Source organism: Hippocampus zosterae, chromosome 15 (genome assembly GCF_025434085.1).
Source record: "Hippocampus zosterae strain Florida chromosome 15, ASM2543408v3, whole genome shotgun sequence".
NCBI classification, from domain to species: domain Eukaryota; kingdom Metazoa; phylum Chordata; class Actinopteri; order Syngnathiformes; family Syngnathidae; genus Hippocampus; species Hippocampus zosterae.
Window position 1 is genome coordinate 2887733 of NC_067465.1, and position 13742 is coordinate 2901474.

The 13742-nt window shown below is 45.7% G+C and overlaps 1 protein-coding gene across 3 annotated transcripts; it reads left to right on the plus strand.

Annotated features, from left to right (window-relative positions):
- The first annotated feature begins 40 nt into the window (after positions 1–40).
- On the plus strand, positions 41–13135 carry rc3h1b (ring finger and CCCH-type domains 1b). 3 transcript variants are annotated; one of them, XM_052087261.1, is made up of 19 exons: positions 41–213; positions 1213–1619; positions 3006–3126; positions 4077–4316; positions 4400–4575; positions 4739–4939; positions 5604–5736; positions 5880–5998; positions 6075–6187; positions 6288–6527; positions 6796–7007; positions 7084–7493; positions 8055–8210; positions 8293–8448; positions 8538–8757; positions 8843–8985; positions 9570–9794; positions 9898–9998; positions 10085–13135. In XM_052087261.1, exons 2-19 carry the CDS (start codon positions 1389–1391, stop codon positions 10239–10241), a joined length of 3354 nt encoding a protein of 1117 aa, XP_051943221.1. In that variant the 5' UTR covers positions 41–213; positions 1213–1388; the 3' UTR covers positions 10242–13135. The 3 variants fall into 3 exon arrangements, with proteins under 3 accessions (XP_051943221.1, XP_051943223.1, XP_051943222.1); XM_052087263.1 differs by having other exon boundaries at positions 9597–9794; XM_052087262.1 differs by lacking the exon at positions 41–213 and adding an exon at positions 901–1114.
- Positions 13136–13742: the final 607 nt, after the last annotated feature.

Below are 13742 nucleotides of genomic sequence, written 5' to 3' on the forward strand. Positions count from 1 at the left end.
CCCGGCACGTTCACGCGCACTCGCGCGCGCACGCGCTCCCAGCTAGCTGTAACCGGCTAGCCCGTCTGGTCTCGCCCCGTAGAGTTGACACCCATCCCCGACAAACCCCCCACCCCCCTCCCTCGGCAGCGGCTGTGCTGTACCATCGACATGGCAAGGAAATATCGCATTTTGTTAACCAAAGATGAAAATCTTCCAAGCCGTTTGGAATGAGTGAGTAGCGGCGCTGCTACAGAGAACATTTGTGTGGGTTTGTTTTCAGTGGCATTTGCGATGCAGAGCTCGGAACGGCAGCCTTGGTTTGTTCGTTAGCAAATTAGCATTGCTTGCCTTCAGACGAGCGACGGGAGTATTTTGTATTCGCACCGTCTGCAAATCGCCAACAAAGCACTCACCTATCGCTTCTCCGAACCGGATAACATCATCGCAAAAGGCAGATTTCACGCCATTTCGGTTGCTTTGGTTTCCCAATGTTACATAATCTCCCTAGCCTCACTTTTCGCTGCTTCGTCCACAGTTTTCTTGATATAATACACCCCTCATTATATCAATATCCGTCGAAATGTTAAGAAAATGGGAGCGTCCGAATCCCCCCGATGATATATTGAATCGTGAAAGTCACATAAGTTGTTAATTGCCACGGCGTTTGTTCGCTAGCTCGCTTAGCCACCCGTAGATAGCCGCACGGTGCTAACAAGTCAGCTTTTGCCCCCCGTAAGTCAGCTGAGTGAGGGCTTTCTATCAGTTACCCACACGGTACGTATGACACGATAGCTACGACAGCAGACTGCTGGAGCCTACAATCAAAGAATGCTTGCGGCTTAATGCTACTTTAATTCTATTGGCAAACGTCAGCTTCACAACAAGTTCGGAATAGCGTAGAGAGGCTATTAGCTAATTCAAGCACCCTTTGTCCATAGGCTCAGTGGCGAGCAGCACGAATAAGTAGGCCACATAAGTAGTTGTTTTGGGCTTGTTTGCTCTTGAACCTACACCCGATAGTTGCTCACAATTCTTCGGATTTGCATTTGGGACACTTGAATTCCTCTGGCGTTTTGTTTGAATGTTGAATGCTTAAATAGCGCTAAAATAGGGAAAGGACTCGCTAATTGTTGTGAGTATGAATTATTGGATTGTTATGTGACATGAAAATGCATCGCAGTGTTTACTGACAGTAAAATGTCTTGCTTCTCTCTTCACCCCCCTCTCCAGTATTCATCGTGTGATGTGACCCAGAATCCACAATGTGTGAGGACATTTAGTTCGGAAGAAAACAATTCTTGATTCCAGTGGAATCTTTCATATATATTATTATTATTATTATATTTTTTTTCTGTCATAGTTTATACATATTTGCACACACTCGTCCCCACCCACTTATAATCATCATGCCAGTTCAAGCACCACAGTGGACAGAGTTCCTGCTCTGTCCGATCTGCACACAAACGTTTGAGGAGACCGTTCGTCGGCCCATCAGTTTGGGCTGTGGACACACCGTCTGCAAGATGTGCCTGAACAAGCTGCACCGCAAGGCCTGTCCCTTTGACCAAACGGCCATCAGCACGGACATCGAGCAGTTGCCTGTCAACACAGCCCTGCTGCAACTGGTGGGAGGCCAGGTGGGACACCTTTACTCTTTAATTGCAATGTTTCACAACTTTTATTGAGCCCAAGACACATGTTTTACATTAGAAAAGGTCCAGGGCACACTATCAAGTGAAAATTGTCCCCAAAACTACAGCGCTACCTTGATTTAGGAGTCGGAATGACATCACAACACATTTATTTTAGTGTCCGTCTAATCTATTAGAGCGAAACATTTGCGGATAATCTGAGTCTGATACAGATGAATTTATTGCCTGTCTTGGTCTACATGGGAAGAGGACTTTGAATGCATATCATTTCAAATTGCAATATTGAGGGAGGGGAAAAAAATCGCAATGAGGTTGTTTTTCCAAAATCATTCAGCCCATCATAGGAATTGTATTCGCTTTGTGAGCGTGCTCAAATCAATTTTTGAGTCAGATTCCTCTGCAATTCATGGAGACGCATGAGCACCAATAATTCCTAGTTGTCAGACATCCATTTGAAGGTATGCATAACATTTGCCAAAACCTTCCCTTATTTTGACTGATGAAGCAGCTCCGCTAGTTAGATGTTTGGCCATATTGTTACCTCCAATGGTCTGTGTGGCTTTGCACACTTAATTACAATAAATTCCGTCGCATCGATGGCAACTAACCTAAATTTGTCAGTTTCAAGCTCAAACTATAATGGCGTGTGATCTCAGAGGTTCACTCGACTAAAAATAGGTGAAAATCAAGATGATTTCCTATTGGGGCAGCCAGTCTAATTTGTAAGCCGCCATTCAGCCAAAGTCAGCAGGAATAAGCTTCAGCTCACCTGTGACCAAAATGAGGACAAGTGCTAAAAAACATAGATGGGCAGATATTTTCCTATGGTAATGAATTCTATTTCTAGTACTCTCCAATTTGGGCCTTGAATTGAAAATGGCACTGCCTCAAAGGAACGGCTAAAAATAGAAATGGTTCTTCATGATTGTGTTTGTTCACGCTGTATTGGGTGATGACAGTTAAAAGATCAGTACATGTGGCCAAGTCATGAGCTTGAGAGGCTTATTCCTTTAACTCTGATGACGAATGATGAAGATGGCGTCTTTCTGTGCAAGAACTGATTATTTTCCATACATTTGCCTCAATTGATACAAAATAATCATCTTTGACTGCATCATGTGATCTGATCGGCTGACACTTTTTAGAGAGGGCCAAGGAATAATCTTCATATATCCACTGAGAGCGAAAAAAAAAAAAGTATCTTCCTCCTCCAATTTCCTGTTGACAATCTCAGCACATCCACCATGTTCTACTCTTAGTATGCCATTTGCAAACTGTTAGTTGGTGTATTATTTAATTTGGCATTGGCCCAATTTCACTGAGAGCTTTGTGCTTATTGAGCCTTTTTCAATCCCCCCTCATTGTGCGCAGGTTCCTAAGGCTCAGCCAGTTGCCTTGATTAGCAGTCCTGAGGACACTCAGCACTATGAGGAGGCGAGGCAGTGCGTGGAGGAGCTGGCCCTCTACCTCAAGCCCCTCAGCAACACACGAGGTGCTCCATATGTGCTTGATCATCTTTTATGACCAGTTCTCATTCCTGCCCCCCCCCCCCCCCCCTTTCACAATAATCTCGACAGATCCATTGCGAGCCGTCGGTGTGCTATCAGAGTCGGAATACAATAGCAATAGTGTGTAATCACTGGTGTCGACACCAGATTGTGCATTTACCGGTGCGGCTGAGTGGCATGCCCCGACCGCTTACTCACGGCAATTGGTGCGCGTGAAGAGTGAATTTTACATCCTGATTGACCAGGCTGCTGTTTGCTTAGGCACAAGCTTACATCGTCAGTGTGATTTGTGATGAGATCATTTTGGACAAGTCAACCAGATGGTGCGTTGTTATTCCACTAAAGCGCTGCTACTAAGTTTTTAATGATTTGTGTTGATCGTCATTGGCACTTCAGCTCTTTTAAGCAGTAAAACCTTTGAGTTTCCAAAAATAAAACGAGATTTATCTTTCGATTTGGCAACCATGATAGTCATCTGTAATGTCATGCCAATGGCATGTTGTGATACAACTCCAAACACGCCGTTCTGGTCCTCCTCACTAATCAGGTTGACTGTTCGTTGCGTTCGACAAGTGAAATTTGAAAACGTTCAGTCGATCCTGTAAAACTTGAGTCGGCGCGTCATGCCTGTGAGCTGTTGCTGCCAACATCGACACATGAGAGAGAACAAACATGTTGAGCCTCATAAAAATTTTCTGGACGAAGCAACAAAACATTGCGTGACTTGTGGCTGTTAGTTAGGAATTATAAATATCAGGACTGACTCATTGATAAGATTCTTTAGCACAGCAACAGAAGACCTGGCGTGTATCCACCTTTATGGCGGTCAATGCGACTACGGCTTCACTGCCAGAACCGTTTTTATACAGAACAGCAGTACTGTACTTCCAAGGCACACGGGCGCTTAAAATGTTTTGGCCTAATATTTCACCAGGGGTTGGTCTGAGCAGCACGACCCAAAGTATGCTGAGTCGACCCATGCAGAGGAAACTGGTCACTCTGGTCCACTGCCAGCTGGTGGAGGAGGAGGGCCGCGTCCGGGCCATGAGGGCCGCCCGCTCTCTGGGCGAGCGAACGGTTACGGAGCTCATCTTGCAGCACCAGAACCCCCAGCAATTGTCCTCCAACCTGTGGGCTGCGGTCCGTGCACGCGGGTGTCAGTTTCTTGGCCCAGGTAGATTGCCCGCCACTACAGCACTCCCACCCCTCCCCCAAAACAAAAACTGACTGATGTCTAATTTTGATCATTTCTCCAAGCGATGCAAGAAGAGGCCCTGAAACTGGTCCTTCTCGCACTGGAGGACGGCTCGGCTCTGTCTCGGAAGGTTTTGGTTCTCTTTGTGGTCCAGAGGCTTGAACCTCGCTTTCCACAGGCCTCCAAGACGAGCATCGGCCATGTGGTGCAGCTCCTCTACAGGGCCTCCTGCTTCAAGGTACGCCAGTGACACTTTTTTTGTTTCTTCAGTACAACAATTTTGTTCTTTTTAGTATCATTCTTTGGTCCAGTGAATATTCTGGTCATTCGTCGTACCGTAACGGCTGAGAAAAACCGGACAATGTTAAAAAGAATGTGTATGTTCTTCTATGACTGTCTAGGTGACCAAACGTGACGAAGATTCTTCCCTCATGCAACTTAAGGAGGAGTTCCGTACTTACGAGGCTCTGCGGCGCGAGCACGACTCCCAGATCGTGCAAATTGCCATGGAGGGCGGCTTGCGCATCGCACCCGACCAGTGGTCTTCACTCTTATATGGCGACCAGTCGCACAAATCACACATGCAGTCTATCATAGACAAGGTGTGTTCCCTTGTGGTGTACTTAAAGTGCTGCGATCAAGTATTTGCCCCTTCTTAAATTAGAAGTTTTTTCGTCGAGGTTCGTTGACATCCTCTAACGCTTTAGAAATGGCTTTGCGTCCCTTGCTCGAGGAAGAGATGTCACTTGCTTTAGTTTTCATCTTAAATTTCTTTGGATTTGGGGATTTTATTCCAGTTTAAGAGATTTTTGGGCCCTCTTCTTTTTTGTCAGATCTATTCTAAGCGGTTTCGGGTGGTGGTGCTCAAGCTTGGGTGTAGTCCGTGAAAAATGACTCAGCTTTCCCCAAAAATGTGATGAATCAACGTTATTCATGACTTGACAAAGGGATTGGCGGGTGCTTTCTTTCACTCGGCCAAAGTAGCGTTGAATATTTTTTGTCCTTTCATATATAATGCCACCATTTACAAACTGCGTTTTGTTATATAATTGGATTATATTTGTCCGATGTTTGCATTTGTTTGATGCTCTTAAACATTAAAGCATTAGATTAAAAAAAAAAAAAAGAATTTGAGAAGGAGGCCATTTTTTTTCCACGGTACTGAACATACTTAACAATGTTTTGCACGTTTTTCAAAGCATATTTGATAAGGCGGCCTGCCAAGCATAGAAGCACTGACTCCCTGTTTCCCTGTGACCTACATAGCTGCAGACCCCAGCATCCTTTGCCCAGAGTGTCCAAGAACTCACAATTGCCCTGCAGAGGACTGGAGACCCAGCCAACCTTAACAGGCTGCGGCCTCACCTCGAACTGCTCGCCAACATTGATCCCAGCCCCGGTAAGAACAAAGCAAAAGCGTCCCAACTATTTGTATCGAGCAAGACAAAATAGCTGAGCTGCGAGCTGAATTGTTAAGTACCGTTCAGGTATGAAATTGTACTATGAAAACATAAATCCCCGCTTTGCAAATTTCCCACCCAGACGCTCCCCCTCCCACGTGGGAGCAGCTCGAGAAGGGCTTGGTGGCGGTGAAGACGGTCGTGCATGGACTTGTGGACTTCATCCAGAACCACAGCAAGAAAGGAGCTGACCCTCAACAGGTAGTCGTTGGTCACGTTATAAAAATGCATACAGCGGTTTGTTTTCCACGTAGTACTGAGCAAAATCTCTTTGTAGCCTCCTCAACACAGCAAGTACAAGACGTACATGTGCCGTGACATGAAACTGAAAGGAGGCTGTCCCCGTGGAGCGAGCTGCACCTTTGCTCACTCTCAGGAAGAACTGGAAAAGTCGGTCTCAATTAATTCAATATTGGGGTGGAATAGATACATTGGTTTTTCTCTCTCTCAAAGTATTTAAACGTCCATTGTTTTTGTTTGTGCAATTTAGATATCGAAAGATGAATAAGCGCTTGGCAGCTCGCCTCCCCGGTTCAGGCGGCCCAGAAGAGGGACTTTCCCTCGACGTGGCCATGACCAGGAAGCCTTCGCCCCTCACCAACGGGAACATTGCAACCTCCCTGCCCCAGCTCATCGCACGCGGTGCCGACACGGTCCCATATGAACTGCTGCGGAAGCCCCTCAAAATGGACGGAGGGAGTCCAAGTGCCCCGGGATCGCCACCTGATCTGTGAGTCGACAATTTACGATACTTCTGGATGCATTCTTGCGCAGTCGAGTAAGACGAGATATTCAAGATCCATCTCTGGCACTGGAGAAAAAAAAAAGCTTGAGTCAAAATGAGAACGTGCCAGAAAATTTGATGTTTAAAAAAAAAAAAAAAGCAAAATGTTGGCTTCCGGATTGTCTAGCATTCCTAATACTTGTGCGCCCGTGGCTGTTGCTGAAGAGGATATTTACTGCCCTGTAAAGCTTTTGACTGACTCTTTTCTACTTAGGCTGGACCCCGTGCCCAAGACTGGTATACCTCTGCCACCTCACGCCCTGGCTCACCCGCGGATGGCTCCAGAGCATCTCTCCGGTGTGAAACAAATGCCCATCGCCCGAGGTTCGCCCGTGTACCCCCAGCAGCAGCTCCCTGAGATGTTTTACTCTGACACGCGACCCCCACCATCTGCTTCCCAGTATGAGCCATCACAGTATCCACCAGGTATGATTTAACTAAACAGGCTAACGCGCATCTGTGTTGCTTCTGTAAACGGACTTTTCTTTCCTGATTTTTTCAGGGTACCCCTACCAGCAGCCACCGCAGTATGTTTCTCGCGATTACATCCGTAACCCTCTACCCCCTAGCGACTCAGGAGCACCTTACCACGACCCATATCCTGGTTACGGCCCATCAGAGCGCCCTTACCAGTCCCCCCACTCGGGTCCCCCCTTTTCGTACCCTCACCCGTCACACTATGAGCGTGTACGCCACGGGACCTACGCCGGCCCGCCGCCTCCCACGCAGCCTTACCCATCTCAGAGGGATGGTCTGGTCAGGATAAGCTCCACGCCATTGGATGTTTCCCCGCAATCAGCCGGACAGACTAACTCCATGTACCACCACGAGCCCAGTGTGCGGGATAGATACCCGGCCGAAAGCTACTACCCACCTGGAGCCCAATCGCAAACCATGAGGACTTGTGTCAGGGTGAGCCCTTTTCAATCATTTGTAGTTAGTGATGTATCCTGGCTCATCGTTAGGCAGAAATTGTTTAACTGGGGTTTAACTGATCACCGCACTTACTTACTGTAATGGCCGCTCATGACGGAAGCTGTTTATCGAACACACGGAGATGCAACGCAATGAACGCGGTCACGCAGGAGCTGCTGTCAGCCACAGCTCACACTCACACAGACTCACCAATGTCACGTCACCCCACCGGGCTCTGCCCATGTGTCTACCGATACTACAATTCACACCGTTTTGCAGTGTGACTGCAATGATTAATTGATCACTAATGATCAAATTAATCAATGTTTTAAAACACGATTAATCATTTGCCGGACCCCTCTTACTTTAAATTAGCCAAATCTTGGAATTACGGCCTCAGATTGGTATAGTCCTCCATGAATTCTTAAAATAATCATTAGTTGCAGCCCTTGTTCAAATACATTTTTTAAAATGTGTTTTCACTGCATGTCATCTTTCAATGTGGTCATCCAGCATTCCAAGCAGTCCAGCACCTTCATGTTTCGTTCCATGTCGCAGGCATCATATGCCGGGTCCCAGCCCAGTCTGGACTATCTCCACCGCCGCCGCCTGGAGCTCCTCTCGCAGCTGGAGGAAAGGAAAGTCATCTCTCCTCCGCCCTTTGCGGCCTCCCCCACTCTCTCGCACCCGTTTCCCAGCGACTACCCTCCGGAGGTCAGCATCGTGTCAATTTCTTGCTTCTCTTAATGATTTCAGTCGTGACACAATGTGATTTGTTTTGCGGGTACTTCTGCAGTATGGCGACGAGAGCTCCAATAGCATCGGGAAATGCAGAGAGCCAGACTACGCTGGCCAATACTCGCCCTGGTCGTGTGATACCATTAGCTCCTACATTGGCTCTAAGGATGCCAAACCCAAAGATGTTATGGTTCCTGACACCATGGACATGATGGTGAGTTGAGAGTACAAACAGAATCAAGAGATGCATCGGCACCGTTAAAAAGTTCTTGGAGCTTTACTGATCTTCATGTCTCCTCTCAGAATGTGGACGCTAAGGTTCTGAGGGAACCATCGCTGGAGGCTCCTCGCAGGGGGGCAGAAGTGAAGGACGATGACCCCATTATTCCATTTGGTCCCCAGCCCACCGTGTCACGCTTTGGAGCCATCTCCCGTACCTCCAAGACGGGTTACCAGACCGGCCCTGTCCAAGCTATGGTCTCCACAACGCAGAACCCAAACTCTAAACACATGTCCATGGCCGGTGCGAGAAAAAAAAAAAACATACTATCGCGGCTCAAATTTGTTTTCGTCAGCCGCACGTTAATGTACCATTTCCGTTCCATCAGAATACATGTATGGAAGCCATGCGGGGTGGGGCGGAACCTCGTACCCTTCCCACCAGACAGCCCAGGACAGAGAACAGTTAAAGATTGAGCTGCAGCAGGTCAACCAGCAGATCAACCAACAGACGCAGATGCAAAGCATGGAGGTACATGTTCTGTGCAGAATTGATTGATTTTTCGAATGATGTCACATGGATGTCGCGCTTTGGCCTTGCGTGTCTTAAAGGGGAAGTCAAGGGACGAATTATAAAATGGTCTATGCCAAGTCAGTCAACAGCCAGCCAAGTCTAAACTCTCCTTTGCTATGTCACACTTGCCAGCCCGGGCCCCTCCCCTTCGAAAGCGTCTCTCACGCAGTTACAGATGCAACAGAATGTGAGGATAGACAAAAATACCTGCTCCTCCCATGCCGCGTGATTGTTTAACTGCTAAATCTTTTTTCCCCCAAAATTGATCAAGGGGATAATTGGTAGACTGCTCCACTGTTAAGAAAAAAAAAAGCCGCAGCCCAAACATAAAGCTGATTATTTATTTTAACACTTGACTTCATTTGTCCATATATATTGTAGCTCTTGGCGAGAAACCTACATCCGAACTTGGTCACGTTCATTTTTGTCCCCCTCACAAAGCAATACTATTGAATTGCCCCCACGTGGGTCTGTTCATTTCACAACCAAATCTAAAAAGTGTTGAAAATAGCTTGACCGTAGCTTCCTTCTTGTGTTCACAGTCTGCCAGTAACCCTTTACTGCTGCAGAGAGAAGCCAGTGCCTTAGCAGGCCCGCCGGTGACCAGCAGCCAAGTTCAGGCCGCCGCCGCTGCCGCTCAGTCGCAGCAAGGCCCCAAGTGGCCAACAGGGGGAGCCAGTGCTGCGGCAGTCTCCAGCGAACAGCTAAGCCTGGAGCTCCACCAGGTGGAGAGAGAGATTGGAAAACGCACCCGTGAAATGGCTCTGGTGAGGAGACTTTTTTTCCATTTGGCCATTTACAATGATTCAGATACGTCAACATTAGAACCGCAGACATTTAACACAGCAAAATGTTGATTTGCGAATCCAGGAGAACCAAGTGGCCCACGAGGTCCAGTACAAGATGAAATCGGCTGAGAATGGACAGCCTGAGCACAAGACTCAGCTGGAAGAAATCTCCCTTGCGCTCGGGTAAGTTGAGGCTCCCCAAGTGCTCTCTCGTCACCTGGCGTCCCCTTTTTTTTTTTTTTTTTTAATGTGGTGGAATGTCTGTGCAGTGAGGTGTCAAACGGCTCCAGTAGTCTGCAAGAAGGTGCAGTGGGCGGGTCCATGCTGTCACTGACAAACAAGACGTCTACGATGAGCCTGTGTGCTGACCCGGTCGGCACGGGCTCAGAAACGCAGAAGAACGGGGTTGTCCATTCCTGCTCTTAAGCAGTACACACACACACACGCGCACACACACACACATATACACACACACACAGAAGATGCTCTGTTAAAAAGCATGCACAGGCATACATACACATTCGATTTAGAAGATGAGCAGTATCTGCCGTGATATGTACTTTCTTTCTTTTTGTTCTGTGAATGAGCTTTTTTTTTTTTTTTTTTAAATTAATGACTTTCCTCGCCTGGAAACCAGAGCAAATGTTAACATTTCTTTGTGTGTGTTTGTTGTTCCTTCTCTTTTTTTCCCCCCCCTCTTTGAATTCTAGACTTAACAAGGCTCACATTCAGGAAGAGGAACAGGGTGGTGATGGTGACAGTGGCACTGAAAAGGGAATCACTTGTCCCACCTCTGAACGCCCCCCCCCCCTACCCCTCCACCGCCCTCCACACACACACACGCACTCAACATTCTTACCACATGGCGTGCAAAACGACAATAACAGAAAAACGGTTATTGAGGCAAGCAGCCTCCGGATTCTATCGGCATACTTACGCGTGGAGGAGAGCAGCAACACGCAAGTCAGCCCCCCCGCCCCCCTGAATTGTTTAAAGAAAAACACACACAAAAAAGTGGTTGCACAGATCCAGATGGTCTGGGAAGGGAAAGAACACCACCTGACTGCCACAAGAAGCATCAATTATTTTATTTTATTTTTTTAATGAATGCATTTTTAGGATGTCTTGTCTTTTTTTTTTTTTTTTGCATACTTAACATCAGTATATTAAATATTTAATGGACGCATTCTGTTTTAAAGATTGCAACTTTCTTGATAAGGGAATGTGCTTCTTCCTCACCCACTGTGGTCACAATATTGCACCCCCCCCCCAAAAAAAAAACGCAAACAAAGCAAAAGTGCTTTGGCTGAAAGCACATCCTCAGGCCGGCTGCATCCTGCATCAAGGTCAAACTTGACAGATGAGACTTTCCCTCCTCAGAGCTTCTCGTCTGGCCGCTCACAAAAAGCCTCCCCATTGGGATGATCTCATCGCATGGTCGCCTAACTTCTATGAAGTTGCCCCCCCCCTTTTTTTTTTTTAATTTTTGGGGTTTGGTTTTTCATGCTTTACATTGTTAGGGCTTTGGGGGGTTAGGGAGGCTCAGGCGGGCTGTTTAGTGTGCACTCCAAACCATCAGGAACTGCCAGGAAATGTTTTTCACAGTAGCAGCGTTCACTGCACATATTTAAGAAGCATCACACGCTCCAGTGCTGTCATCATCACCACCGCCATCATCACCACTAGGCGAGGCGCGTTAACGTTTACTGCCGTCGCATGACACAGGCCGCCACGGAGTCTGTTGGGAGGTGGACGCCAATGTTTTTGTGTGTCTGGAGCTTTTCTCGACACTCGCCTGTTTTTAACCCCCCCCCCCCCCCCCCCCTGCAAAGTGCTACATTTATCGTTTAGGTACACAGCTCACTTATACATACGAGTATGTATACATACATTAATATACTAAAGCACTATTAACGTGCCACCTCTTATTCTACTCGCTCAGCATTTATATTAAATGATCTCTACTTTAGAATCGAGATGTTTTTTTTTTGTTTGTTTTTTTGTTTTGGTTTTGACGGTTTATTTTTCTGTCCACTGGTTGCCAACACAGACTTTATCCTTTCCCAGACGAAGGACTTTCTGTGCGCATTTTGACGTGTGTTCACTTAAATCTTTTGTGTTCAAACAAAGATAAAGACTATGCTTCCGAAGAAGACAAAAAACAATTCTGTAACTTTTGGGGGGAGGGAGGGGGGAGAGAATTTTTTTGAGGGGGGACTTTAATGGAGCTTTGTGTGTGTTTGTTGTATTGTAGAAAACGTACCCTCGGTTTTTCCCCTCCCCTTTTTAATATCATTTGCCCTCCAAATTTGCTGTAATTGATGGAGATGAGAAAAGCGTTCACATCACCCCTGAAGAGAATACTCGGCAAGATGACTAGACTGACCTCGGATCATCCTCATATTTCTAAACGTTAAGGCCTAAATGGTATGATGCCGCAATGTCATAATCGCCCCTTTACAAACAATGAAATGCTGCCAAGACAATATATTTTTCAAGGAAACTTTTTTGGCCCCCCTTTTTTTTTTTGCTTTCTGCAATAGAATGAATGCGACCTGCAAATCAACAGCTGATGTACTTGGGTAACATTCGCAGTCATTTAAAAAAAAAATGCTGTCCGTTGAGCTGTTTTTGTCACTTTATCAAAGTACAAAAAAAAAAAAGTCTGCCTGACTGCCCTCCCAACACCGTTTAGTTCGGACGTCATCACATTTGGGGCTTGACCACATCGCGAATAGCAAGACATGCCGATTTGATGTTTCCGAGGGGAACTGCTGCCTACTGCCCGATCACTGACATTGCCCAGTTCAATTCCCAGCTCCCTTTTTTTTTTTTTTAAACCTGAGCTGTGTTACCGCTGTTTGAGGCTCGCCTTTTATTTCACTGACTTAGTGGGCAACAAAAATTGCAAAATGATTTATTTTATTTTTTATGATTGCTTCCCTTGTAAAAATAAATAAAAGTTAAAAAAATCTCTTAAATTAAGGTACAGGTTTAATTTCAGCAAGGAAAAAAAAGGTTTTATATGTATATTATACTCCATTAAGGAATGTCTAGAATTATCTTCCTCCAATGTGGATGTAGCCATTACGACGCCATTTTGACTTTGTAAGAGAATTCACTGTGTGAAAATTGGTTTGCATTTTTGTATAATACAATCTGCTTTTTTGTTTGTTTGATACGAGCAAGAGGTCAAACTGGAAGTTTGAGGAGGAAAAAAATAAAATGAACCTGTGAAATTTGACACAAAATGTAACTTATATACGACAGTGATTCCGAGTTTAGGGGGGAAAAGATTAAATGAGATTGCTAACTCTTGAGTGTGGGTGTCACTTTATTACAAATCTTCAGAACTTGTGACATTTTGTCAATGCTTATTTTCAAAGCTTTGTGACCAAATTAGTCATCGCGATGGGGATTTTATGCCACAATGAAATTACCTAACTGGTTACTATACATGGTCGTTAAAAACGCCTTACTATACATGGTCGTTTTTTTTCGGCTAAAAACGCCTTACTATACATGGTCGGTTTTTTTGGCTAAAAAACGCCTTACTATACATGATCATTTTTTTCCCGGCTAAAAACGCCTTACTATACATGGTCGTTTTTTTTTCCGGCTAAAAACGCCTTACTATACATGGTCATTTTTTTCCGGCTAAAAACGCCTTACTATACATGGTCGTTTTTTTCGGCTAAAAAACGCCTTACTATACATGGTCGTTTTTTTCGGCTAAAAAACGCCTTACTATACATGGTCATTTTTCGGCTAAAAACGCCTTACTATACATGATCATTTTTTTCCCGGCTAAAAACGCCTTACTATACATGGTCGTTTTTTTTCGGCTAAAAACGCCTTACTATACATGGTCGGTTTTTTTTGGCTAAAAAACGCCTTACTATAAATGATCATTTTTTTCCCGGCTAA

Coding starts and splice junctions, on each gene's coding strand:
- rc3h1b (XM_052087261.1), top strand. CDS start 1,389: ATGCCAGTTCAAGCACCACAGTGGACAGAGTTCCTGCTCTGTCCGATC. Junction 5,737..5,879: donor CAACATTGATCCCAGCCCCG/GTAAGAACAAAG, acceptor TTTCCCACCCAG/ACGCTCCCCCTCCCACGTGG. Junction 7,008..7,083: donor GCCATCACAGTATCCACCAG/GTATGATTTAAC, acceptor TGATTTTTTCAG/GGTACCCCTACCAGCAGCCA.